Source organism: Falco cherrug, chromosome 11 (assembly GCF_023634085.1).
Source record: "Falco cherrug isolate bFalChe1 chromosome 11, bFalChe1.pri, whole genome shotgun sequence".
NCBI lineage: Eukaryota > Metazoa > Chordata > Aves > Falconiformes > Falconidae > Falco > Falco cherrug.
The window spans coordinates 33,509,224-33,536,896 of record NC_073707.1 but is presented as its reverse complement, the minus strand read 5'-3'; the positions used below and the strand labels follow the sequence as shown (position 1 = coordinate 33,536,896).

At 42.7% G+C, this 27,673-nt stretch overlaps 1 protein-coding gene and 1 long non-coding RNA gene across 4 annotated transcripts; one reads left to right on the top strand and one right to left on the bottom strand.

Moving 5' to 3' along the window:
* Nucleotides 1-447: 447 nt before the first annotated feature.
* Nucleotides 448-14,682, bottom strand: IGSF10 (immunoglobulin superfamily member 10). Of its 2 annotated transcripts, none has more exons than XM_027798352.2 (6): nucleotides 14,336-14,682; nucleotides 12,267-12,396; nucleotides 10,507-10,897; nucleotides 5,338-9,750; nucleotides 3,782-4,682; nucleotides 448-2,852 (listed from the first exon to the last, which is right to left on the bottom strand). In XM_027798352.2, the coding sequence occupies exons 1-6, from the start codon at nucleotides 14,527-14,529 to the stop codon at nucleotides 944-946; spliced, it is 7,938 nt and encodes a 2,645-aa protein (XP_027654153.2). In that variant the 5' UTR covers nucleotides 14,530-14,682; the 3' UTR covers nucleotides 448-943. The 2 variants fall into 2 exon arrangements, with proteins under 2 accessions (XP_027654153.2, XP_055579921.1); XM_055723946.1 differs by having other exon boundaries at nucleotides 9,487-9,750.
* Nucleotides 14,683-17,337: 2,655 nt separating this feature from the next.
* LOC114014494 (uncharacterized) lies at nucleotides 17,338-19,190 on the top strand. 2 transcript variants are annotated; one of them, XR_008734507.1, is made up of 2 exons: nucleotides 17,338-17,465; nucleotides 18,131-19,190. It is a non-coding gene; the product is annotated as an uncharacterized LOC114014494 (long non-coding RNA). The 2 variants fall into 2 exon arrangements; XR_003557986.2 differs by having other exon boundaries at nucleotides 17,344-17,558.
* Nucleotides 19,191-27,673: the final 8,483 nt, after the last annotated feature.

The window sequence follows — 27,673 nt, the reverse complement described above, 5'->3', positions numbered from 1 at the left end:
TCCTAACATTAACCTTGCTCTTAGGAAGAAAAGAAACTGAGCTTTTGTTACTGGCTTGAACTTTTAAAGATGTATTTGACCAGTCCAGTCTGTGATTTGTGAGAATAAAACATGTAGGTAACCATTTCCTACCATTGCGGAGGCATTTCTCCCTCAGGTACAGAAGGTTGCTGCTTAGGGCTATCTGCTGATTTGAGAAATCTGAATTCTAAATTTATGTGCAAATTGTTGCAGTTGTTTTCTAGTGAAAAATCTTCAACAAATGCTTTTGTGACAATAGGAAAATTATGCCAAGCCAGAGTGTCTCTGTACATGGCCTTTGTGCTTTCACTAAACAAAGCTTACTCTCTCATTTCAAAATGAGAGCAGAGTTGTTCTGTATGTATCATCCCAAAGTTCTGCAAAAAAGACTGTGCGAAACAGAGCTATATTATTAAACATACTTCATTACTTGTTTCACCATTGAGTATTTATTAAAAAGAACATACTAAATGTTCATATTAAGAAGGTAATTTGCATCGCAATAAAATCTGCTCTTTGGTTCTCAGATACTCTTGCTTTAATGTGATCCATGTTCACAACAGTCATAGAAGGTGGACAATATTAAACTAATACGAAAGTCTGTCCTTCACTGAAATTTCTAGGTACATTTCCAGAAAGTAATTTTGTTTGGTACTCAATGTTTGCTGACAGAGCAAAAGGGCCTTGAGTTTCTTTTAATTTAAATCTGTTTAATCACTGAAAGAACCAATGCCAGGTAATGATGCTAAGTCTAATTTTCCCCAAGTCCTTCCTCTCTTTTCTACAGTCATTGCAGATTGATCACTCTTAAGTGTGTTTAGGCACTTCCATGCCTGTGGCTGCCTTTGATTATACATATGCCAGGAATGAGTCGGTCCAGCTGTAGACTTTGCTAACACTCATTCATGTTGTATTTCTTACTTTAAGTGACATGAATGTATGTTACTGTTAAATCACTGCCAAGATGGTTCTTTGCTGTGCACTTGTACGCGCCGGAATCGGAGGGCTGGGGATTCTGGATGAGCAGTGTCCCCAGGGGGTGAAGCAGTTTGCTCCCAGATGCACGGCCTTGGTGACCTGTGGGGAGTACTGAGTGGTCAGGTAATTCCCAGGTAATTTCTGGTTTTGGTATCCCCAGTGCTCTGCAGTGGAGCTGAACCGCTGCTCCAGGCATCGTGTGTATGGTCTGCGGCGGTCTGTTTGTAATCCTTGGAGGATAGGCTACAATAACGACAGGGACAGTTACAGAGGATTCTCCGGCATTATTGTGGGCCTTACACATGTAATTTCCTCTGTCATGAATGGTGGCTTCTCGTATAACCAAAGTGCCGTTCTCCAGCAGTATGTATTTCTTGTTGATCTGCGGTCGATCCAGCATGTTGCCGCCTGGCAGGGTCCACGCTGTGTTTGGTTTGGGACTGCCATCAGACAGGCAGTGAAGTGATAGCGGCTCTCCGCTAATGCCCTTCACTGGCCCCACTGGGCGAGTGAGAATACTGGGCTTCTGGCCAACCTCCAAGATGATCAGCTTTTCAATGTAGCCGACTTTGTTCCGGGCAGCACAGCGGTACTTTCCTGCTTTGTCTCTATCAGGATTGTAGATGGTGAGAGTACCATTGCTTCCTGTGAGAAACTGGGAAGTCTTGATGCCAGTGGAAAACCATGTGCCGTTTGGCAACATCCAGCTTATGTCAGGTGGAGGGTTTCCATCCACAGAACAATTCAACATGGTGGCTTTCCCAGGTTTTGCTATTATTTTTTCGTTGAATGGATTTTTAAACATCGGTCGCCTTAGCATTTCTAGTACCTCCAGCTGCACCACCAACATACTCTCTCCTGCATCATTACGTGCCACGCAGATAAAATCTGCTGTGTCAGAAGGCCTTAAGTTCCGAATCTCCAGTGTCCCATTTTTGTGTACTACAATCCTGCTCCCATAGTATGGAGCTGTTAGGAAAATATTGTCAGGCATGATCCACATGATCTGCAGGGGAGGTGTACCTTCTGCCCTACAGTCAATTTGTTTCTTTGAATGCCTCACTGCTGTCACTTTCATAATTGTTTTGTTCACATATAAACCATTTATGATAGGTGGCTTAGCAACAACATCCACTTCATACAATTTTGTATCGTCCCCTCCGGGATTGCGAGCCACGCACATATACTCCCCAGTATCTAACAGTTTGACCTGACTGATGGATAGGGAACCGTTGGCGTGCAGGAAGTGTCTGCCCGTTGATGACAAGATCATGTCGCTGGAAGGTAGTAACCAGAATATTTTTGCCTTGGGTTCTCCCACAGCTTCACAGTCCAGTAATGCCGTATCTCCAGCTTTCACTCTAATGTATGTCTTGTAATTGTGCTTTATCTGAGGGGCTGCCACAATGACCATGAGGTGTATCTTCATCTCATCTCTTCCCAGTGTGTTTTGAGCGTAGCAGGTATAATCCCCCCCTTCTGTCACTCCAACTTTGTTGAGATACAGAGTTCCATTGTCAAAGAGGACGTATCTGCGAGACCTGTGTCCACTGTCGTCTGCCAGCATGGCATTATTGATCACTGTCCCGTCTGGCAAACTCCAGGATATTTCTGGTGTGGGTGACCCAGAGGCCTTGCAGTCCACTCTGAAATCTTTTCCATATGGCACCAGCTTCTTGAAATACTGTTTCTGGTCAATCTTGGCTGGTTTCATTGTGATGCTGACTTTCATCAGTATCAGATCATCCCCAATTTTGTTTCTTGCAACACACAAATAGTCACCTGCATCCTTTTCAGTAACTGCCTCAATAACCAAGGATCCATTGGGGTAGACATGAATTCGACTTCCCATTCTGTTGCGGGGGAAGAATGAGGAAAAGAATTATGGAACAAAATGCTGGAGGTGAATACTGAGCACTGGAGGTGACTGACAGTATTAACAGCATGATATGATACAGGCATTCCCTCCAAAGGCACTGTGTCCGCATCACCCACCCACCCGATGGGTTATAGCCTGATGCAGTTGCCTCTTTTGTTGTTACCTAGATATGTGTGTTTGCTGACACCACGTGGGCACGCAAAGCTGCACAATGCCACCTCTGCCTCGCTGAACACTGTTCTGTGAACAAGCCAGCCTGTTGAACTTTACATCCCTCATCCCACCAGCCTGCACTCCTCTCCCTCATGCTTCTCCTTGCAGATAACCCGCAACGCTTGTGCCCAGCTGGGGCAGCTAGCAGCACTGCTGCGTGTTGTCCAGAACAATACTTGGCACTGAGTGGTTGCTCTCTGGCTGCCTTTCCTGCAGCAGGGCACAGACCTGGATCTCCCTCCTCATCCCAGCTCTGGTCTGGTGCTGCCTCTCCCAAAGTGAAGATGAAGCGTGACTGTGGGGGGGGGGGGGCCTCAAAGGTAGACTTAGCAGAGAGTACAGAAGCCTCTTCCTCCCCAGTCCTACTTTGAAAATCTCTTGTAAATAACTTTTCTGCCTATAAAATGACAAAATTCAGCCAATGCATGATTAACATTGGTTTCCTTAATTCAAATAGGACTTGTATTCATTTTGGTGAGACCTCGCCCACTTATAACAATTAATATGGTCTGTTACTAGACATTTAATAACAAGCCATCATCACAGATGTTTCACTGCTGTTAAATGTTTAAAAGTTAATTTAGTTTACAAAGTATTGTTTCAGTGATATAGCAGGCTGTTAGATGAGCACCAGATGACAGTGTTTGAAGTTTCAGAGGTGGGGGTGGGGTGGGGGGAAGAGACTCTTACCTGTGCCACTGATCAACAACTGCCTTGGAGGGTAACCTCCAGATGATCCTGGGCTTTGGCTCTCCAGTTGCGGTGCAGTTCAGAAGCAACTTGTCCCCAAAATTCAACTGAGTTATTTCTTGAGAAGTGGTAGCTATTTTTGGAAGTGTATCTCTGTGTTCCACCATGAGGCTCACCACCCTCCTTTCCGAGCCAGTCGAGCTTGTGGCTATGCACTCGTAATTGCCGCTGTCAGATGGGGCGATGTTGCTGAGGTGGAGGGTGCCATTGGAGAACAGGAACAGCTTTGCGTTTATGAACTGCAGAGGTTTCACCACCGTGCCATCGAAGAGGACCCAGTGGACAGTGGGCTGAGGATTCCCTTTCACGGTGCATGGGAATTTCAGATTTTCCCCCATCATTCCCTCGACAAGTTGTCTCTTCTTTTCCAGAATGGTGGGAGGTGCCGCGATGACCTGCAGTTTTACAACCAGTGTGTCAGTGCCTGCTGGGTTTTTAGCTATGCATGTGTAGATGCCCCTGTCATAAACAGTGACTTCCTTGATAATTAAAGTGCCATCCGGTTCCACGTGAACTTTGTTATGTCCTGTGAAAGAGTTGGAGATGTGCGTTTTATTTGCTAGAACCCATGAGATGGTGGGAGGAGGCCTGCCCTCAGCCTTGCACTTCACTGCCATGGGCTTTCCGGAGTGAGCGGTGAGGAGCTGCAACCTGCCACCAGTGAAGCGGGGCGGGTAGGCCACTACCGATAAGGTGACCAGGAGCCGTGCCACACCATGTGGGTTGGCCGCAGTGCACAGGTACTGCCCACGGTCCTCCAGGTCCACCCGAGTGATGGCGAGCGTGCCATTGGCAAACACTGTCCATCTGCCATCACCTCGGCTTTCCAGAGCATCAGTCCCTAGGGAAGCAAGGGGACAACAGTGCAGCACATCAGAATCTCTTCTTTATCTTTGGTCCCTGAAAACAATTTTCCTGTCCTGGTCTACTGTACCCAAATAACCAAGACAACAGGTAAGAAGGGGAGAAATAATAGTATTTTACATATACAGTGAGAAAGCTTTAAAGCAGAAACAAAACTTAGTCCTCAGTAGAGACAAAGTTTGGATAAAGCAGATGGGGCTTTGCATATCCAAAAGTACTTCGGCATAGTTGTGCATATTCAGGAATGTTTTGGCACAGCTTTAACTTGATTTGATGGTTGGTTTGTTACCACAGACAGATTTCTCTTTTCACTTTGTCTCACTGTTCTGAAATAGCAGGTAACATTGAATAAATAAACACTGAAATATTCTCACAATAAGCCCAGAATTATGGTTAAATATAGATGATTTATTTCTTTTTTTTTTTATTTCCCTAAAGAACCGTTTTGTAATTAAGACACTCCAGCAAGTGTGCTGGGATATCTTTCTTTTTCACTGTTTCCAAGTTCATCTTTTCACTGATATTTTACAGTACTCTTAAATGAAACAATACTTGAGTTTGTCACACAGAACATCTGCCAAATTACAAGACTACAACGGAAGGCAGATCCTAGAGAGTTTTATCAAGCTTACCTGACAGTATTTTGGTCCACTGTATTGTTGGAGGGGGTTTACCAGTAGCTTCGCAAGGAATAAAAGCATCTGAATTAGCTAGCACGGTAAAAGCAGCTAATTTTCCTCCAATTACTCTGGGCTTTGCAAAAGTATTTCTGCTTAATGGGCCCAAGGCTATAGGATTGGTGGTGGCAGTTTCTTGATCTTGTCTCTTTTCAGACCAGCCTTTGGCAGACCTGTCCTTGTCCCTTCCCAACAGAAGAGCATATGGAGTCACAACCTGTGATGCCTTCAGTACGGTCAGTGTATTGACAGTTAACATGTCGCCTTTCTTCGTGACTTTAGCAGATGGCTTCTGCCAGAATTTGATCTCCCGCCAGGGAGGCGTGTTGGTTCTTGCAGTATGTGCAGGTGGCACAACTGCTGTTGGGGCTGGCAGAGGGGTGGGATGCTGAGTGCTTGGAAGAGTGATGACTCTGGTGGCAGCAGGAACACTTGACTCTGTTCTTGCTGGGAATGCGGGTTGTGCTACATGGTTTTCTTGGATAAATTTATTTTCCATTTTCTGGTGTGATTTTTCACCTGCCGTTGCAGTGGCTTTGATGCGCTGAGCAGGTTCTGACCCAGGCGTTGCACAGACTGTGGCAGGTTGCACACCTGTAGCGTTGAAAGGCTTTGAAAGCTGTGGTGTGGTTTGGATCGGCACAGCAGGGCTCTGAGCAATACGACTGTTGGGGGGTAGCGTGGCTGACTGGATGCTTCTCCATGTGACAGGGGTTGCTGATGCCTGCGTGCCTGCTGTAGGGATGTCCTGAGGTGTGCCTGGTGTGTTCAGGATGTGCAGAGCTGGCATTTCTGTCACTGAGACTGTGCTAATGCTCTCAGAGAGAGGTTTTGCAGGCAGAAGACTTGTAGGCATAGTTAATGATTTACCTGTTGCCACGACAGGCATGGCTGTATTCACAGAGGGAATTGCTGCAGTACCGTGGCCTGCAGTCACGCTTTGTGAAGCAGATGTTTTAGGAGGCCTCTTCCTCCGCTGACCTCTCTTTCTTTCCACTCTGGATTTTTTACTTTTGGTGATTTTGGTGTCAGGTCGAGGAGTAATAATAGGTGTAACTTTTGGCTTCAAACCTGTTATATCCATTTCTTTGGTTGCACTCGTTGCAGGATTAGAGGAAGAACGCAGTTTTGTAGTGGGAAGATGTTCTTCTGACTTACCATTGCCATAACGGATGGGTTTGCTTAAAGATGAGAAACTGCTGCTGTGATTCCCACCTGTTGAAACAGGCAAAAAGTGCAAAGGAGACATCTTAGATGTGGATAATACTGCTGCAGTTTTAGGAAGCATGGTTGATACCCCCGTCGATGGACACGTATCTGGCTGTTGCTCTGGTAGCTCCTTCAGAACCTCTTTTTGTGCACCATTTCCAAAGAGACATTCCCAAGTAATTTTTCCTCCTTGGGAATTTTTTGGTGAGGTTCTAGGCTTAATGCTGGGTGAGACTGATTCAAGGGTAGACAGTATCTTACTGCTTATAGTATGTGTAATTTCTGTAGCGACGTGAGCTGTGCGGATTGCTGGTGGTGGTGGTCTGATGCTAAAAGATTGGACTTGATCGGTATTTGCCTGAAATTGAGCACTGCTCTCCAGTTTCCATTGAGTAGTATCTTGCATGCCCTTTGTAATAAAAGGCATGACTGCTGTGGTAGCTTTTTGCGTTGCACTAGGTTCATTTTCCTGTTCACTGAGAAATGCTGTGTTTTGACGAGCACCTGCTGGATACTCCAGTGGCATATTCATGGTCAAGGGAGAGGACGGAGGTGCTTCTGGGCTAAATGGGCTGATGGAGCTGCCTGAATTATTTAAGGCTGAAAAATTTGATACATATTTCATATTCAGTTGAACATCTGCAGCCACAGCTGTACTTCCTCTGACAGATCCTGGCCTCCCAAAACTGTACCTTTGTTCTTTCATACTTGGAATACGTCCTGGCCTAACAATTCGTCTCCTACCAGAAATTTTCCTTTGTTTTCCAAATTGCTGCTGGGCCTGGGGCACATGAGTTGTAACATCTTGGAAAATCTGAATTTGTGGGTGAGTCATGATAGTTGAGGCCAATGGTGGCTTAGGAGTTACTCGTTTCTGAGTACTCTGAAAATAAATGTGACCAAATTCAAGACTTGGTTCGCTGACTGTCACTACAAACACTTGGTCTGTTTTGGTTGAACTCTTATCAATAGACTCAGTAAAAACATGTAACCTGTCGTCTGCATTTTGGGAAGTTACAGACTTGCTGGTGTCTGTAACATCTGTCATGGGTGTTGTAGGTACAGATGTTAAATGCTGGTTATTACCTTCCCCAGAATATACAAACCTTTGCCCAGCAGGGAAGACTGTAGATGTTCTGCTTGCTCCATTTGATTGTTTTATACCATTTGCTGGTATCTGACTTAAATCAGATCCTTCCCATGAGTTTGTAATTGTAGGTTTTAGGTATGTTTGTGGCTGCCTGCTGTCAGATGACACAGACTGTGAAAAAGGAGAGGGTAAGGGAGTTACTACCTCAGCAACCAGGAGAGAGGCTTTCCTAGCAGGAGTTTTAGTCGCAGTCATCTCAGGTTCTGCAGTTACCATGCTTTCTGTTGCTCTCCCTGGCATAGATACAGTGGCTGTCTCTGTTACTGGCATCATGAATTCTTCTTCTGGAGCTGGGAGATCACCCGATGTTTCCTCCTCATCCCCAGGTACTTCTGAGAATGTACGGGCTTGAATACGTGGTTTCATTGCAACTTGTCCTCGTTTTTCTATCAAAGTTGAGTTCCTCTTTGCTTTTTCCAAAAAGGCTGCCCAGCGCTGTGGATCGACTCTCCTGGCTGAGGAAACAAACTGTCTTCTCTGTCCTCTAAACCGTCTGCTTAATTTGTCCCTGTAGTGCCTGTAAGTGATTTTCCCATAGCTATTCCTTTTATGTGCACTCTGTGTGACCCAATTTCTGGCTGCTGAGGCAGAAGATTCCTGATTAGCTGTCAAGGTAGCCAGAGTAGCTAAAGGATGTTTCTGTGCTGTGGCAGAGACCAGCATTGCATTGCCAGAGCCATCGCCCTCCTCCCATTCTCCCGCAGCCACATGCTTTTTCTTTAGAATGGTTTCATCTTTTCTAACCAGCACTTGGAAAACTAAAAGATCAACACCATACTGGTTGGCTGCGACACATCTGAAGTAGCCACTGTCTCGCTCTGTTACCCCTTGTATTCTCAAGGTACCATTGTCAAAAATATGTTTGTTTCTTACAGAATGGTGAAGAATTGCATGCTCAGGTAACACCCAACTAATGGCAGCATCTGGAACAGCAGTGGATGTACAGGGAAGGTAGAGTGTTTCGCCAACAAATGTAGAAAGTTGGGCTCCATTTATGCTGTTGTGTTCCACGTAAGGATCAACCACAGTAATCCTAAACGTGAGGGTATCTGCATCGTTGTAATTTGTGCCTATGCAGTGATAAAGCCCAGTGTCAAAAGTATCAGCTGTCCGTAATGTGAATGTTCCAGTTTTAACTACTATGATTCTTCCATCCTCGCTGATATAAGGAGCTCTAACTTTGCTCCCATCAGCCAATATCCACTCGATTGCAGGAGCTGGTTCTCCAATTGCTTGGCACTCTAGTTCTACGGTCCCCCCAACTAAAACAGTGTGCTCTGTTTGTGTTTTGTTGTCCCTGGAGATGATGGTCCAGTTATTTCTCACCTCTTTTTTGTCAGCAGCAGGCAAAATAATCTGAGCATCCGTAAAGTATTGGATGTGCAATGTGTTAAGTGTGGTTGCTGTCCTGTCTAGCTGTAATGCCACTTTGCTTTGCATTAACCAGGATGGTTCAGCTCTCAGTTCAGTCTCTATATTAGTAAAAAGTTCATCTTTTTCAGAGTAGATTTGTTTATATTTGTAACTAATAAAAGGCACGTTAGTCACTAGGACATTCCTTTCCAGTTTTAAGGGAGAATTACTGTACAGTGCCAGTATGCTCCATAGCTGCTGAATGTGTTCATAATCAATGCCACACACAAGAAATGCTGAGAATGATGTTTTGAGTGCTGTACTGTCGCCATCTTTGTCAAATGAGATTGGAGACATTTCTTTAGGTTTCTGGATATCGCAAACCAAGTTACCTCGATTTCCGGCTTGGTCAGTCATGTTCAAAACCATGGATCCTATAGGAGCTAAGAAGTCCCTGGGAGATACGGAACTGAAATCCCCATCATCTGGCACTGTAAGGTTTTTAAATTTCAGGGAGTCATGTATGGCTGGTTTAGCACAGCTTAAAGATGCAGAAGGAACATCCGCTAAGCTTTTCCCTTTTTGATTTTTGGGACTAGCACAAACTGGGCATTGCTGAGCACCGGAGCTTCTGTCTTTTTTGCACTTTATAAGATCTGAAGGGAAGAGAAATGCAGTAAGCTTTTGTGATACAATTTTTATTATAAAAAAAAAGAAAAAAGAAAAAAAAAGACTTAGCTACCAGCAAGTCGTTACTTTGAATATTAAAATATTTAAAAATTTTATCTTAAAGCAACCTGTGAAAACCTACAGTAACTTGCGAAAACCTAAGCAGTTGCATCAGAGAAAATTCATAAGGACTGTTGCTGTTGCAGCTCAGTACAGTGCTCTTTGGTCCCTGTGCTTTTACACCATGCAGGGGGGGCTCTGTTGCAGTACGTGGCTGTAGCTTTTTTCTGAGAGAGACAAGCTCTAGCAGTTTAGGGAGTAACACTACACTACTGTGTCCAACCTCCACTCAGGGCAGCAACAGAAAAAGTCATTGAGTCCTGCTCCTTATTTCTTTTTTGAAGAATCAAGTACAACGTGGCCTTCACTCTTGCCAATTACATAAAAATGAGCTTTCTTAATTCCCTGTGGATTCTCCTGGTGCACAGAATCTTTGGACAGACCGAGGAAAACCTTCCATTAAGGGAAGTTGCACTTGGGAATGGGTTAAGGCCACTAGATTCATTTAATCTGGGAAACGGAGTGGTATTAATCTGTTTATCCTGATCACATGCACCTACAAAAATCCTGTCTTCCAGCCTTTTCTGGGAGAATAAATGGATGAATAAAGCACAATTACCTTTATGAGAAAGAATAAGATGCTATGACATGATTAAAAAGCATAAACAAGGCCTTCAGCTCACCTGGCCTCTCTTTTGCCCATTCTGCAAGCCACTGTAGATTGCAATCACAGGACCATGGGTTTCCATGAAGGTAAACACTCTCTAGCTCAGACATGTAGGAAAACATTTCTTCTGGTAGCGATGCCAGCACATTGTCAGACAAATATACATGCTTCATGAAGGATATTTTAAATATTTGGCTATAGTGCAAGGTGACAAATGTATCTGGATGAAGCTGCTTGAGTAAATTGCCTTCCAAGTGGACCAGCCTCAGTGATGTGAGTCCGTAGAAAACGTTGGGATTTACAAATTCAATTTTATTGTGGTCCATATGCAACCGCACCAAGCTCTTTAGACCATAGAAAACATCTTGCTGAAGTACTCTGACCTTGTTATAACTCATTTTTAAAACCTGTTGATGAAAAAGTAACAGATGTATAATATTAGCCCATGTTATATCGTTATGAGACTCCTAACAAATTTTGATTGATGGTTACCTCTGTGAAGTGAAAGTGCTTCACCAGACCAGTAGTGCGAGTGATTGGAAAAAAACTTGGAGGAATTATTTTTAAATGTGATGTTAGTTTCAGGACTACAAGGATGCTTTCTTGTTTCAACACAACAGTCCATCAGGGTGACACTTCTACAGTCACATTTACAAAATGCAGTGTTTAAAAAACACAAAATAAAGCAACGCTTATTTCTCATTCCAGAAAATCCCAATGAAACCACACTTACGAAAAGGGTAAGCAGAATTTGACCATAAACTGTGGTAGTGGCTTTTGTTCTAGCCAGTGTTATGAGTATAAAAATGCATGCAACAGCCTATTTTGTTAGATGTTTAACCAACAGGACTGACAAGTGCGTTTCCAGTTTCAGGATTTATGTTATGTGAGATGTGTACTTGCCAAACCCAAGTCTCAGGTGTCATTTTGTTGCTGACAGGTTAAAAGTGAAATTCGTAGCTATGAGATGAACAAACCTGCTGTATTGCTGAAGTATTCAATATGGTACCCAAGACATCCTTTTTGTTGTTACTTTTCCTGTTGGAATTATACTGTTACAGTCAAGAATTCTGTATTTTGAAAATTAATGAGGAAGAGTACAAAATCACAATAACACGCAAGTTTATTTGCCAAATACAATTCCATTAAAACTTTCTATAATTGTGTTGCCATCTTGCTTGCCAATAAGGGATGAAAAGCTTATATGACTCCCATGAAGCTTGTTTTATTAAGTCAGTTGCAAGGAGTTACCGAGCAAGCTTTCAGGCACGGAACAACCCTTCATGAGAGTTATTGAAACCTGAAGGTCTGTATGCTCCAAAGCTCACCTGGCTTCTGACTTCCCCTCTCACCCTTGCCCCTGATCCTCTAAAACCAGCAACTGAGCCAGTACTGTGTTTTCTGTCTGAACAATTCAGGCCTCTCATGTTCTTAGTTTATCACAGCTACAACATTTTAACAGCAGTTAATAACAGCTCTAGATGGAAATTTAACAGGAGTTTCAGCTGCAGTTGCCCATTAAGATATTCCTCACAGAATGTCTACCAGTATGTTTGTCAGACTCTTTAAACTGTACCTGAATGAATGCCCACCTGGGAAGGAAAGACATTTCCCGTTAGGATACTGGATCCTGAAGGCTGTTGTCTGTCACGTGGATACAATAAGAAACATGAAACCAAAATGCTACGGACCACGGGTCTGCTTCCATTTATTAGTATTACTACAGGTAGTTTAAAAGTTGTAACAAAAACTAAGATTAGGTCACTTACTTCTTACCTGTAATGAATATAGATCCCTGAACACCTTTTCAGGGATTGTATTTATCTCATTGCTATGCAGCATCAGTAACTCCAGTTTCTCCAGGCCAGAGAAGTCAGTTTCTGTCAGTTTAAGCAAGCTGTTGTAACTGTAACAAAGGACCTGGGTTTAAGTCAGGGGACTTCACAAGTTTTAAAACAAACAAGCAAAACCAAAATAAAAGAAGAACTCTGTGGAAATATATAAAGGTAGGTAGCACTTCTGGTTGCCACAATGAAATTTTAAGTCATTCCTTCACTTTAGCACAAAATTTGGTAACTTTTCCAGGGCAGCTTTTTGAGACTATATTCACAGTGGATTGGGAAAACAACTGCAAAACTGTGCAGGCAAGAATGCTCAGCTTTGAAGAAGAGCAAGGAGCTCTTGTGCTGGCAGAGCTTGGCGATACGGTTGAAGCCTCCTTCTTTCAGTTGAGGGCTTTCCCAGTGCTGCAGTATCACAGAGAGGACCGTAAGCAAGAGCAAGCTTCCTGTGCTGTCCCCTGAGAATCAGGTAGAACCAGGGGTACTGGGGTGTGACCTCTCTCCTGGGCCCTGAATGGCAATGGCTGGTGCCTAGGCCATGGCGCAGGTGGGTTCTGCAGAGTGCCTTGCCATCCCACCCTGGCCCTTGGCTGGACTGTGCTGTCTGCCCATCTCAGTGGTACGTCTTGAGTTTTATTTCCACTCCACAGAGGTTCAATGGTGCACACTGCTAGTTAATTAGCTCAGACAGAGCCTCAGCCTCCACAGATTTCCACGTACATGCATACAGTGTGGACAGTCAAGGCTGGATTTAAACAGGGAAACCAAAAATGAAACAGAACACCCTTTAAGTGTGAGCTACTCTGCTAGAAGAGGTTTGACTATTGGTCACATCTAAGTCCAGCCAGTGTGACTACGGACAGTAGTGATGCTGCGCTACCCCAGAATTAGGTGTTGTGTAAGCCTTGCAATTGCTGAGTACCTATGCAGCAATGCCTTTGACTTCATAACTACTATCACACTTGCATGACCTGATTAGCTAACGCAGGGACTCTTCTCATGCTACAGTCACACCTTCCGTGCCCCATGGTGACAAATAAGTTGGGTTAATTCACCAGTCAGATAGACAGCCTTTTCATAGTAGTAATTAATGTATTTCAAGCACATGCCCTACACCTCAAGTTAACCCACAGTCCTCTAAAAGTACTGATACTGAATTGTAAGACTTCATATACAGCACTTCTGGACAACACTGACAAAACAGAAGGAAAGGGCAGACAGGAGTCAGGAGCTGGGATCTGGATATGCTGCCTGGAATCAAAAGGCAGACAAGGGGAAGACTCCAATGAAAACTTCCTTTTATATTTTCTGCATACACATATGGATGATGCAAAAGTTACGCATATCAAAAGCAACACACATATGAGTCAGATATTGCTGACTGGTCTCATTTGATTATGTGACAGGACACTTGCTGGAAACTATGTTAACCAGCCAGGTGAGCCTGGGTATAATCTGCTCCCTGTTCCTTTTAACCGCTCACAGAACAGAACCATTTTGGAGCCTGAGATATTCAGACAAGGGCTATTTCGTATGAACATAAATGCATAAAATACATAGATACCAGCATAGATACCAGCATTGTATGTCATTCTAACGTCACAGCAAAGTCTCTGAAGATTTTAATGCACATACTAATTTTCTAGCCCACTGAGCTCTGAACTATCTTTTCCCAGAAAAAATTCTCCCTATTTCAGATTCCTTCTGAGTTCCATGTTACAGATGCAAAATGTTGGGATAATATAAAAGAATTAATTTAAGTTCACAACATTATGAAGTTCTTACGTGCTCTGTGATATATCCCCAAAATTTCCACTTAGCGTTGGTGGTCTTTGCTAGCTGTGATTGCAACCGATCCTGAATGCTGCAGAACATTAAGCTCTTGTGATTTATTTATTGCTTTGGGTAATTTTTAGCCCTAAATCCAGAAGCTCTTAAATACTGCTTTGCAAAGTATTGAAAGGTAACTGGTCAGAATATTTAAAATCTTGATGTTAAACATACCCCAGGTTGATGCGCTCGACGTTTGGAGGGATGTGCAGTGGGACGGCTGTGAAGTACCGGAACGTGCAGTGCGCCTCGGTGGGGACGTAGCAGGCGCAGAGCCTGGGACAGGCACTGCTGCTGGGGAGGGCAGCCAGGCAGACAGTGAGGAGGGTCCCCAGCCACCACGGTGTGCCTCTGCCTGCTGCCTTCATCCTGCAGGAAAATGCTACGCAACCATCCTTTGCAGCAAAAGCGAACGGAGTCCTACAAGGAAAACCAAACACACAAGCGTTTACAGTGGCATCTGTGCTGAGTTGCTCAACAAGAGCAGTAAGAACAAGAATTTTGTAACTTGGAAAAAAAACCAACCCACAAAACAGACCCCAAACTCTTGGCTTCCCTCTCAGTACTTAGCCCTGTGCAACATCCAGAATGTTTGTCATTTTAAAGAACCAGCCTCACAGCTTCCTCGTCCGAGTGCCATGCGCCCCATGAACTGCTGCTTACAGGTAAAGTGTAATCTCCGAGGGAAGCAAACATGGGAACTGGCGCATTTGGCTGTCGTGGCATCACGACCCCGGCTATGCGGCGTGTTTATAAATCTGCTAGCAATTTATCCTCCAAGAGGAACACGTCAGCTCCTTTCTTGCCAGTAATTATTCCATGCAAAATTAACGAATTTCAAAGCCCGCGGGCAGAGCCGCCGTGCGGCGGCGCCGGCACGGGACCGAGAGCGGCCCTGCGCCCCTTCTCCCAGGCCGGGCCGCCGGCCGCCCCCACCGTCCCGCCCCCGGCCCCCCCTACCTGCGCCACCTCCGCAGCGGCGGCTCCCGCCCGGCCGCGCTGGCGGCCGCAGTCCTCGGTGGGGCCGCTACCTCGGGGCAGCGCCGGGCCGGGCGGGGAGAGACCCGCCGCCGGCTCCTCCTCCCGGGAGGCGCCGCCGCGCCGGGGGGGGGGGGCGGGCGCGGGCCGGCGGCTCCCGAGGGACTGCCAGCCCGCCCGTGCCCCCGCGGCCGGCAGGGCCGCCCTCGAGGGGGCTGCCGGCACGGGCGACCCCGGCACGGCCGGTCTCGCCCCGCGCCCCCCGCACCGGGCACGGCCGGCCCGCCGGGCTGTGCGGTGAGGCCGCGGCCGGCGGTACAGGCAGCCCCGCACCCACCGAACAGCGGCCCTTGCCGTCGGGGGCAGTTGCGGTCCCTCCGCAAACCTGGCGGATGACGCCCTGCCGACAAGCGCACCTTGGGGGGAGCGGTTTTTCCCTTCCTTTCTCGATCAAGCCCACCGGTACTTCAGCTCCTTATGTTTTGCGCTATGGGGTGTTTATAACTGCGATAAATTTGACTGATGGCACATTGCTACTGAACGTTTGCGTTAGGGAGGGTTAGTAGATGCTTTAACACGTGGTTACCTGGCTCTCTAATAGCTCTTGAACTGCTAAACTTTACAGGTGTATTTTCAGAGATGCTTTAATTAATGCTAATTACATCCTTATGCAGTTAGGATTAGAAATGAAACATGAACCCTCTAAGCCACAGGAAATTCTAGTACATCACTGCATGCACAAAGTTAAAATTTCAGAGCTTTGGAAGAAAACCCTGGCAGGGCTCAAGGCCAGGCTGGACGGGGCTCTGGGCAACCTGGGCTGGGGGGAGGTGGCCCTGCCCGGGGCAGGGGGCTGGAGCTAGGTGGGCTTTAAGGGCCCTGTCGACACAAACCAGTCTGTGATTATAAATGCATCTTCCAAACAGTGCCAGGAGAAGCCCTGTAGCTTTTCACTCCCCTCTCTGCCTCTTAAACACTATTATCTACCAACAACTCTGCATGTACTATCATTGCCGATTTTTGTCCAGCACCTAAATTTTTCCCACTACCGTCCAAATGAACTTGGCACTCCTTGTCTCTGGTTCTTGTCAGCGTTAATCCCTCAGAGAACAGTTAGTTGAACATGCAGCACATAAGTAATTGCATTAACGTGGCTGTTTGCGATGCAGCCACAAAATTCTATCTGTGCATGGCAAACAGGAGCTGACTTTAGATGCTTTGGGTGAGACACAAAATTATTCAGCTGTCACTCAGGTTTATGATAGTTCTGATTGTGTTACACATCTGTGGCTCCATCTCTATGTTCCAAATGAGCAAAGAATCGGTATTGTTTCAAGAAACAAGCTCCTTAAGAATGTCACATAACCCCATGTTCTTTTGCAGAAATACTCCTGTTCATCTGAAACACGATGCCTCGGTAGTCATTGGTGGTTGGTAAGAGTTGCTACACATCTTCCGCAAAAAAACCACCCTATCTAAAGTATAGCTATACCAAAGGCAGAGCAAAGTCACTCCTGATGGCACTCTGCATAGGTTTGGCCAGACTCACAACCCATTGCTGCTTTCTTACAGGCAAATGCTCAGGCCGTTGTGTTGGTCATAAATAAATCTGCCTAAGCAAAGTCTAATACTTTCTCGCTGCTGGTTTACATATTGTCTGGTGCTGATTTAAAAGATCAGAAGATGACTGGCTTCAAAGTATAGAGTGAAATGAGAGAAAACCAGCATAATCCACATAAATAAATGATGCTGGGTTATGCTTGTAGCGTGCAAGGAAGCCTATGAGGAAACGGACTATGCCTGGCAATGGACCTCACATGAACCTTCATATGAGATTGTCATTTATGCCTGGAACTCATTAGGAATTTTCAACCAAAATGTTTTGGGTTTTTTTTCCTGAGATTTTGGACTTTCCACAGCATTGATATTTTTATCAGACATGCTAATTTTGTCAAATTGTTCAATTTTCTTTGAGGAAAGCCAATGCATCTGAAGTCAGCATGAATCTGCTTACATCTGCCTCTGTGCCATGGTGCCAAACAGAAGCTGTAGTACATGTACCCAAGTATTTATCTTTTCTCGTCAGCCTTGTTCTAGGACAAACGAAATCTGTTTGACTGTTTTGGTAAAAAATATGTGAAGGTCTCTGTTCTTGCAGCATCAAGGAAACTGATTAAGTGTTTTACACTTGTTTCTACACAGGTAACAACAATAATTCTCTGAGGATGATATATTGAAAATTGTATTTTTGCTTATTCAGATGGCTTACCTCTCGTTTCCATGGGTGGTGTGTACTATGCTGTTTCGACAATACTGCTATGTTTTGGTACGTAACTCTGTCCTGTCATGATGCCTGTAAATGGAAACCAAAACTACAGCTAGTCAAACATGTCTGAAAAAACACCAGCCTAAATATCAGGTAAATTCTGCATATTTATGGGATTTAAATAAGTGCACTATGCCTAACCTGGATTAAGTGTCTCACCATTGCTTGCTTATCCCGGCAGGCTGACAATCTTGGTATGATGCTTTCTAAGGTTGTCCTCAGAAAGAGTGGTTTTTTTGCCAAAGCATAATGTTTTTCCAGGGGAAATAAATAAGAAAAGGCTTTTGGAGTATCTGTGAGAGTCCCTTCTTGGCAGAGTTTATCTAAAGCCAGGAAAAGGGATTAAGCATATGCAGGGGGATTAATTTATTGGAATGGAAAAAATAACCTATATTAAGATGGAAAACTGCAAACACTTAATCCACAGCGTGACAGTATTTTTCAATATTGACTAAATCTCAGAACACCTGCAAAAAGGTTAACTGTAAGAGCCAGGTATTACACATTTGAGTGGACACTAGGTGTGTTATTATTTGTCTGGTTAGGGGCAGTATCAATTTTTCTTAAGATTAAAAATGAAAGACAATGATAAAGAAAACATAAACAATGTAGTGAAATCTTGTATATAAACTCTAAATTACTCTCTCTTTTTTTTTTTTTTCCAGGCATGGATATATTTCTGCGGTGGCTGACTGATAAATAATTCCCTATATTACTTCTTGGAATAATTTGATGACTAAACATCCTATTATGAGCTAACACTGTGTTTTCTTTGCAAATAGCAAACATGTAATTGGAGCAGTAATGGTAAGATCAAACTTTAAAAGACAAGAAGAAACCTCAAAAATACCTTTTAAAGGTTCTGAAATTGTTCAAACAAATTCAAAATTGAACATAAGGAAGTGATCTAAATCCATAAAATGACTGTGTATGCTTAACAGTGAAGAACATCATGATGATCTGTGCTTAAAAAAAATGAATGTATTCTGAAACTGTGAAATGTAACACAAACTATGAGAAGTTCAGGAAGTTGGTAGTAACATGATTTTACATGTATGCCAGCCAGAGCTGTACTTGAGGTATCTCCTGGGTGACATTCATTACCAGCCCAGTGGTTGTCTTTGTGAAACATATAGGTGGTCTTAGTTTGATTCAGCATGGGGGCTTACGTCAAGAAACACTAACCTGCTTGTGCTACCTGGCATTTGTCTCAGAAAAAATGACAAAGCCTCTACTGAGCACTGGCACTAAATTATGTGCTAACATTTTTAGGTGCTACCCTGAGAACAAAGAAAAACGAGCGATCACACTGTCCCTGGTCCTACTGAATTCTGTTCCCCTAAGCACTAAAGAGAGGATAGGGCTATCATTAGGCATATTTTCTAAATCTTAATTACAGTCTGAAGGGCAAAGTATGAATTGCTTTCATTAGTATTTTTTTTTTCTATTGGATTACTCAGGTCAAGGCTTCTGGAGTGACACATTGCAGTGTTGGCTTTTAGTGGGTATAAACATGAGATGAAAGATACTTTCAAATGATTTGTACTAGTCTCCATAATTTGTTGTAGAAAAGGGACTGAAGTTTCTTCTGAGAACATTTTCCAAAAGCACATACTTGAAAATCTGCTTTAAAAAAAATAATTAAAATTACAATGTACTTTGTCAATTAAGAAAAGAGTACTGACACACTATGTGTATTGTAATTAAAACCCAGCTCTTACAATGCTTCTGAGAAACAGAGTATTTAATTACAAAAAATACAAAGTTCTCGCTCCAGAAGGTTGCTGAAGAACATGTGGAATATTTTACGTTATAATGTGGTTGTGATTTAACGCGGCTGCCTTACGGAAAATACAATGGTTATACAAACCCATGCTGATTTCTCTGTTTTGCTGGCAAATTCTGGCAGGTCTAATATTAAAAGACATTGCTTTAGATGGAATTCATTACTGGGGAGAATCAAGGGAGCTTTTTGTTAAGCAAAACTATATTTTGGCAAGAAAGTGTGGTTGACTTTATAAGCTCAGTAGTGCTAAGAAGATGAAAGCTGAATTAAGAAAGTACTTTCAAACTGCGTCTTCACAGCAAATTATCTGTACCAAAGGTAGAACACAGTTTCAGTTTGTTTTTTAGCAGTTCAATTCCTAATGTACATTTATATGATATAACCAAGGAGGAAAGGCAGTGTTGTGTAACTTGGTATAGTTTGTATGCTTTTTGAAGTGTATGTAATTCACAGTAGGCAAGTTACAGTCATTAGCGCTATGTTTGTTTCACTTCTGCTGGCATTGCATTCTGAGCTGTGTGACTAACTAACTGGCTTACCTGAGGGAGACCTGTATTTCGGGGGCAGCTGGCTGGGCAGCGAGGTAGTGGGAGGCACAGCTGAAACCAGAGGGTCTTGGGGCACAGAGGGAGAAGGTTGCTGGATGATGGGTAGGCAACTTGCACAAAAGCACATGAGTATCTGTGGTAGCACAAGGAAACAAACCAGATCTCCTGAACCTTAGTTTGGTGTGTTGGTATAAAACTCACAGTTCCAAGCTTCAGTATGGAGATCTATATTCAGGCAAAAACACTGTTCAAATCAAGTAGAAGTCTAAGGCCCTGGAAGTGAAAGTTTATTACATATTTCAACATCACTTAACTACTCCGTATCCTTGAAGAAAACCAGGCCTACAGAGTCAAATATACACAGACTTTTCAAGGGCACACACTAATCCACCCTGTATTAGAGTTCATAATTTGGTGCGCTTATTTTGCTTTTCAATTATTTTGTTTACATTTTTAGTGAGCATTTTCTCCTTCCTTAGCATGAACAAGTCAGTGTAAAATGACTCAAACTTTAATGGAGTCACAGAAAGCAAATGATGTATGGAAGGAATGATTCCTCTCCCCCCCAACTTTTTTTTTCCTTCCTTGGAAAAAGGGAATAGTCTCACTTTCCAAGCGGCAAGTCTGCATCTCTAGGGCCAACCCTGCTTGTGAGGCAGAATGCTAGTATTCCTGGTGTGGCAGCAGCAGAAACAGGTGCAGGGAAGCTGTGTGTGTGTTGTGCAAGTCAGGAGTTGCTGCGTAAGGCTTGTGTATCTTCAGGTATATTATCAGCTTCCTTCAAGGAAATTGTGATGGGGCTGAATCACAAAGCTGGGATCTCAAAGGAAATGGTGGATGATCCCTTCATTTACAGGACTCAAAAGTAATTACATTAAGAAGGCAGGACAGAATTTTAAGGAACACCATACTGATGTGTTTTGTGCATCAGTGTCAGAGATATTTTTTTTAATGCAATTCTTATCTGAATTATGTCCCTGTTTTTTGTTTGATGATGTTTGCTTTTTAATTTGTTCTTCCACTGCAGATACTGGCCATTCCTGGTCCCCTCCCCCACCACGTCCATGTACACTGTTTTCTTGTGAGACTGTTCCAGCTGTTTTTCAGATCAGTACTCCAGGTGCCTCAGTTCCTGTCACACAACATTCCCACTCTGCCTCATTTTATTCCTCCTTACGCTATCCCTTCTCTCTGTATTGTGCTAGTTCTCCTTAAACGCCCTTTGCAAAATGTTTTCATGTTGTTCTTTTTCTTCACAGCTTCTTGCTGGCCAAATTCTTTTAATGTCTTCTGTGCCAGTTCACTGTATGGTACCAGATTGTGTGTCTGATTGTGACAGAATCAGGTTGTCTTACTGTTTTCTTAAATAGGGAAGTAATAACAAACAAAATAAAGAAATCAAAATCTGTGATAAAGCAGCATGTCACCATCTCTTATCTGTGTAGGAAAAGAAGTTTTAAATTTGTGCTGGAAAAAGAAAGCTAACAGAAATGTGTGAGATCCAAATATATCCAAGAATGTAATTCACTGTGAAGGACTTGCTTTGCAGGACACACGGCTTTCATGACAAAAAAAGACACTGAGGTGCTGGAGCATGTCCAAAGAAGAGCAATGATGCTGGTGAAGGGTCTGGAGCACACGTCGATTGAGGAGCGGCTGAGGGAACTGGGGCAGTTTAGCCTGGAGAAAAGGAGGCTCAGGGGAGACCTTATGGTTCTCTACAACTACCTGAAAGGAGGTTGTAGTGAGGTGCATGTTGGTCTCTTCTCCCAAGTAACAAGGAATAGGACAAAAGGAAATGGCCTCAAGTTGTGCCAGGTGGAGTGGGTTAGATTGGATGTTGGATGTTAGGAAAAATTTCTTCACTGAAAGGGTTGCCAAGCATTGGAATAGGCTGCCCAGGGAGGTGATTAAGTCACCATCCTGGAGGTGTTTACAAGACATGTAGATGTGGCACTTAGGGACATGGTTTAGTGGTGGGCTTGGCAGTGCTAGTTAATGGCTCGAGTTGATGATCTTAAAGGTTTTTTCCATCCTAAATGATTCTATGGTTCTGTAAGGCTGCTCACTGTCTCATTTTTAATAGGCAGGCAGGAGCGGGAATCTGTCAAAAGTGACCATGCTCAGTGCTGGACTGAGCAGTCACTAAGCTCCTAGAGCCCTGTACTTCTGTCAAAAACTATTTTCCCTTGAAAAAGGTATGGCTTCTGCCATAATCTACACACAGAAAAACACAATGATGTGATCTGGTGCAGTTGCATCTGCCAGTTTTTGAAGCCTGAAGAACAACTCTGAGATAAGAGAACAACCCAGCAGTAAGTACTGCTACATCTGGAAAGAAATCACTGTTGTTACCTGGTTCTCTGGAGCAGATGTTGTGTATGCCCATGCCTCCTCCAAGTCCAATGAAATGAGTACTGGGTCACAGTCCTTGGATAAGGCTGTAAGCACAAAATTATGCAACACTTTCAGTAAAATATTTCCAGTTTCTCAGCTTGTCTTAACCTAACCTTACATGCTCCAAATTAAATCTTAAATATCTGGATCTTTTATGCAGAATTGAGCATTCTGACAATGCTTAACACTCAGAGCCAGAATCAGACTGGTATTTTACATTTCAGTGTGGTATTTCCAATGTACCCTTCAGAGCTATAAATCTCAGCTTCTGAGGCTGAGTGCTTAAGAAATTAAACTGTGCTTGAGTGAGCATAGAGAGAATTCTGCTGCAATATGTAATATATTCAACTTCTTAGACATGAGGGCAAAGTTTACATTGACTTACCGTGTCTTACACAGTAAGTCAAAGTAGCAAATCTTCAGGTAGCCTTAACAGGTTTTCTAAAGCAAATATAGCAGGTTTAGATGTGATCACAGTACCTCCTGTGCAATAAAGAACTCTGACATCTGACTGAAGCTTCTGATATAAATCAGTTTCTTCAAATAAGCTTTAAAGCACATGATCTCCTTTGCTGGACTGTGAAATGTAGGTTACTAACAGGGTAACTAACTAAGTATCATAAGGTTAAGGGCTGTCTTGGTGGGTTGTTGGACAGCCTTTAAAAGGATTATGTGACTCAGTGCCTTGTTGGGAATTTTCAAAAAACCACACTTCTTCTGTGGCTCAAGGTCATAGTCAGGCATTTAAGTTCCATTGTAATGAATGGGGCAAGCTCCCAGCAAAGCATCAATCTATTCTGAAAAAACAATCAGTGTTTTTGAGTTGCTAGTATATTTGTGGAACTATTAATATGAGGACTGTAAGTCACATCTGCTTTATGCAATGCAGTGCTGTATACTGCTCTCCAAAAGACCAAGTAGTACATCAGAGGAATACACACACAGAGGGCTGAGATTCTCTCATACCTATAAGCAAACACATTCAGGCATACAGCCTGAGCCTTGGTGTTTTACCTGCGGTGGGTTTTAACGGTTTGAATTTCAAAAGCTGTATTGAAATCAGATTTTGAAGGTCTCTGGATTGCTTTTGGCAGGAATATTCCGTAAGGATACTTAACCCAGCATGTTACTGTTTTGTGATGGCCACTACACATTGCGAATTCCCACGTGTGGGACAAGGCGGCAAGTTTTCTGGTTGTCTGCGTTATTAAAGGCATGAGGATGATAGAATTCTTTTAATTTAAATTTAATTTGAAGCAGCAGCTGTAATGTCTTGATTACTTGCTGTGGACAGGAATACTTTAGCAGTATACAGTGTAAACAAGCTACCAGGACGAACACAAGTTAGATTGAGCATCTTGGGGAAGCTTTAGGGGCCTTGTTCATAAGCCAGCGGAAGATAGCTATGCTGATACAGAAAGGTTAGTCCAGTGAATGCAGATCACACAAAACTATGCCTTAGTCCATATGTAACTCTTGTCAGTTCAAGGTCAGTCTCTGGATCATGCTGGTGTCTGACTGGGTGGATGACCCTTGCAAGGGGAAGGGTGTTCTTGCAGTTCTTGGCTTGGTTCCCAGTGTGATTGGCTGTTGCAGTAGATCATTTAGTGCCCTTGCCTTCAGACAGAAACCATGGCTAGGCTGCTGTCAAACGTGCCCCTGTGGGTTCAGCATCACCTGAGCAAGTCATCATCAGGACAATGTAAGGGACAGCCATAATCAAATGCTCATATGAATGGTGAGCTATTCTTTTATTGTAAAAAATTAAACTTGATCTGGAATCTGTAACAATCACAACATGCCTGCATACTGATTTGTGTGCTAATTCATAGGTTGAATATCCTGCACTCCTGCTAGTTGGTTATTGTGCTCCTTTTGTCTAAGCTTACATAGTCATTCTTCCCTTCTCCTGTTATCTGATTCTGATGGAGTTGCATAAATTTGTGGAATTTTTTTGTGTCTATGCTGTGAATTGCAGAGGCAATGCTTTATTGAAATTGGAAAGGCTTCCGATGCTGAGTGCTTATGAGGTGGGTCCTGGAGGGTAGGAGGATTTGGTGCATATGTTATACAACAGTTTTTGTTCCTCAGACTGGTGTCACTGCTCAGTTTTTAGATTGATGGACAGTGGAGGACGGTCACTGTGCTGGAGCTCTACAGCAGGGAGTAAATTCACTACTGCCTTTCCTTTCCTCTGTATGGGTTCCACAGAAAAGTTCTCATGGCAGCCAGTGAAACTGCTTTCCAGCAGTGTTGAACTGTGACCGACTGCCTTAATGAAAAGTAAAACATGAGAAGAACCAAGAAGTTGAATGAACATAGCTTTATAAAATGTCAAAAAAATGCGCTACACAAACAGAAGCAGTTAAATATTGCAGCACTGAATCTCTTGCATGTTGTAAGTATCCAGGTCTTGTAGTCTGTTCCCTTCCGCTCTTAGCTTTAAAAATTGACTTTGAAACTGGAGAATTTACACTTTGAGTACTTTCTTTTGTAGATGGTTTCTGCTAAGTTGTCAGGATCTGCATGACTGTTTAATCCCAAATGCCAATCTTACACTGTACTTCTAAAGTAACCACATGGGTCAGAAAATTCTTACAGCCAGCTTTGATTGATCTAAGTGACTTGTGATTTCTCCCATGATATTGTTTGATCTGAAGTGAAGAAACATATTAGAAAACTCCTGCATATGCAGTTTTAAAAAAAAGTTATGCCAAGAGTATGCAGAAACTTCTCTGTTTATGTGTCTCTACAAAATTACAATCAGGTGCCTTTAATTAAGGGATTTAACTCCCCTTGTTGTCTTGATACAAGCAGTTCATATAATAAAAAACTGTTGTCTTCCATGAGACAACAAAACAACAACAAACCAACCCAAATTGTATCTATTCATATCCTACCAGTAATTTTGCTATGATTTGATAGCTTTGATTAGTGTGTGAGGTGCAGAAAGTTTTGTCTAGTTTGCAGAAAGCATGACTGAGGTTTACATTTTAATTTGGAAAGCTTCACCTGTTTTCCCCTGAATATACCAATGCACCAGCAGCTTTGTTTTGCTTTTGTTTTTTGCTGAATGTAACCTGTGTGGTTTAAAATACATATATTTGCAAATAGTTTGCAAACTGAGAAATCTTACGAGGTTAAAGGATTTGTCTCTGTTCTTCTGGAGCCACTACAGGTCTTTTTTGTTTGACAGAGTCACTATTTTTTTGTTAAAGCTCTGTTCTCTCCTAGTGCACACATCTCCTGAGTCTCTTGGCTCACAGATGCACTTTGTAGAATTTCATGTGTCATGATGGAAATTGAGCATACTGGGCATGATACGAATTCAAACTGTGAATTTTCTGAGATAAGCCATTCTTTGATTAGTTTCCTACTCTGAAGTTCAGCCAAAATCAGCTGGGGTATTTCCATTGTCTTCTGCCTACTTTAAGGTACACTTGTATACTTTGGGTTGGAACTGAAACTCCTAGACTACCAAATATGATAGTTTAGAAATTAGTGCCTATAAATGCAGTCATTGTGAATTCAGAATACTTCACCACCAGGAGGCATGCAGCACCTGCTGGGCAGTAGACATAGCTCCTGGGGAAAGTGAGTAGTTAAAGCATCATTCTTTATTTCTTTTATTTATCGTAATGCTCTGGGTAAAGCTGTACTACATCACACTGTAAGATTAACTAATAAAATGATGTGATTATAGTTCCTCTAATGCAAAAATGGTGTAAATATATATAGATATATGCCTGAATAAATTATCTTTAATGATTTAATGTATCAGTTGGAATTAAATAGCATAGTCGTTCAACAGCTAATACCATCTTTAACCATTTGACAATTGCTAATTATTATTAGCCAGTGTCTTGGGTAAAAATAAGTGAGCCCAGAGGGGTGGTGTGTTGTCACTTACAAATCTATAAACCTGTGTAACCTATAGGTACATTGTAGTGGTTAAATGAAGATGTTCTGGTAGTTTGTTAATAAGAATCTTAAAACTCATCTACCAGCCAACTGAAAACAAACAAAAAGCTGATGCATGACACATCATTTTTGCTTGTGATGAAGTAAGAATTTGTCATCTCATGAGATGGTCCTACATGTTGGCCTTTAATTAATCTTTTAAATAGCTGAAAAACCAGACAGCCCCCCCCCCCCCCGCCCCCAACCCAATCAACCCTCTGCTCAAAGAAGGAAAAAGGTACGGCATGGTAAAAGAAACAAGGCATGGTGGTTTATTTCTTAGTTGCAGATGAGCATATGTTTCTGAAATATATTATTTCAGTTACAATTACATATTTCTCAGTTGCAATTAAATAAAAGATACAAAAGTGGAATGCTTTGAAGTCACATATGTTAGGTTTTCAGGTCTCAGCTGCAGCCTTTCTTCTGCACAGCTGATACATTTTGCTCTCCATTTGTCAGCATTTTTAATTAGCTAGAGAATGTCATTTTCAGGTGTTAGAAGAGTGAGTCACACTGTGCCTAATATTTTGCCCACAATCCTACAGGGACATTTAAAGGTAAGCATAGGCTTAGACCTTCTGTTTGGTAAGGCCTAATGTTGTTCTGTGTTCAGTTAAATTGTTTTGAGGCTTATGATTGAAGACCAGTAGAAGCAGGACGTGAGAAACCTTACAAATGTAGGAATACTTATATGGGTCTTTCTAAGTCAAGGTCAATACTAGAAAATTAGAGGTTTTTCTGGGGTGAAATACAGGGAGGAAGGAAGAGAAGATGTTTGTTGTAAAGGTAAGAAAGCTTGAACACTACATTAGGATATGCTTGTTCACAGTATAGGAACTGTGTTTAGTTAATGGGCATTATTTTGCTTGCTGAACTTTCCATGGCAGGTTGCATAAAATTGAAAATATACTTTCCTTTGTAAGTTTCACTTTCATTAGAAGGCTTCTTTGCTATAGCTATATCAGCACACAGTTAGTAAATATATGGTCTCTGGGACTGAGTATGCTAAATGAAGTAATGTTGGTGTTGATTTTGCAAAGAACTTGCGTCCATAAGCTAAGAAGGTTGGGGAGAATGCTTGGTGTGCCCTTTTAAAACCTTCAAATGTAAGTAATAGAAATTATTCAATCTTTAATAGTATCTGAAAAGTCATTTGGGAGGAAAAGACAGTGTGGAAGTGTGATATGGATTTGAAAAGCGAAGAGTTTAAACTTGTCACTTTTTCTGTTTGTATGCTCAGTAGAGTGTATCTCAATTTTCTAGTCTAAAATGCCTAATTAAAAATGCTTTAAAAAACTTTTAATTCTTATAATGAGGCTGTGAGGTTATAGCTAGATAATGATCTCTGCGTGTCTCTTCTGCTACTTTTGTCTTAATATTGTCCCATGGCTTCTTTAATGGTGCACAGTAACCATTGTGTAGCTGTTGTCTATCTGAAGCTCCTGTAATAGCTGTCTCCTATGATGAAATTAAATGAGAGATGACTGGCTTGCTTTAAACTCTGCTTTGAGTGT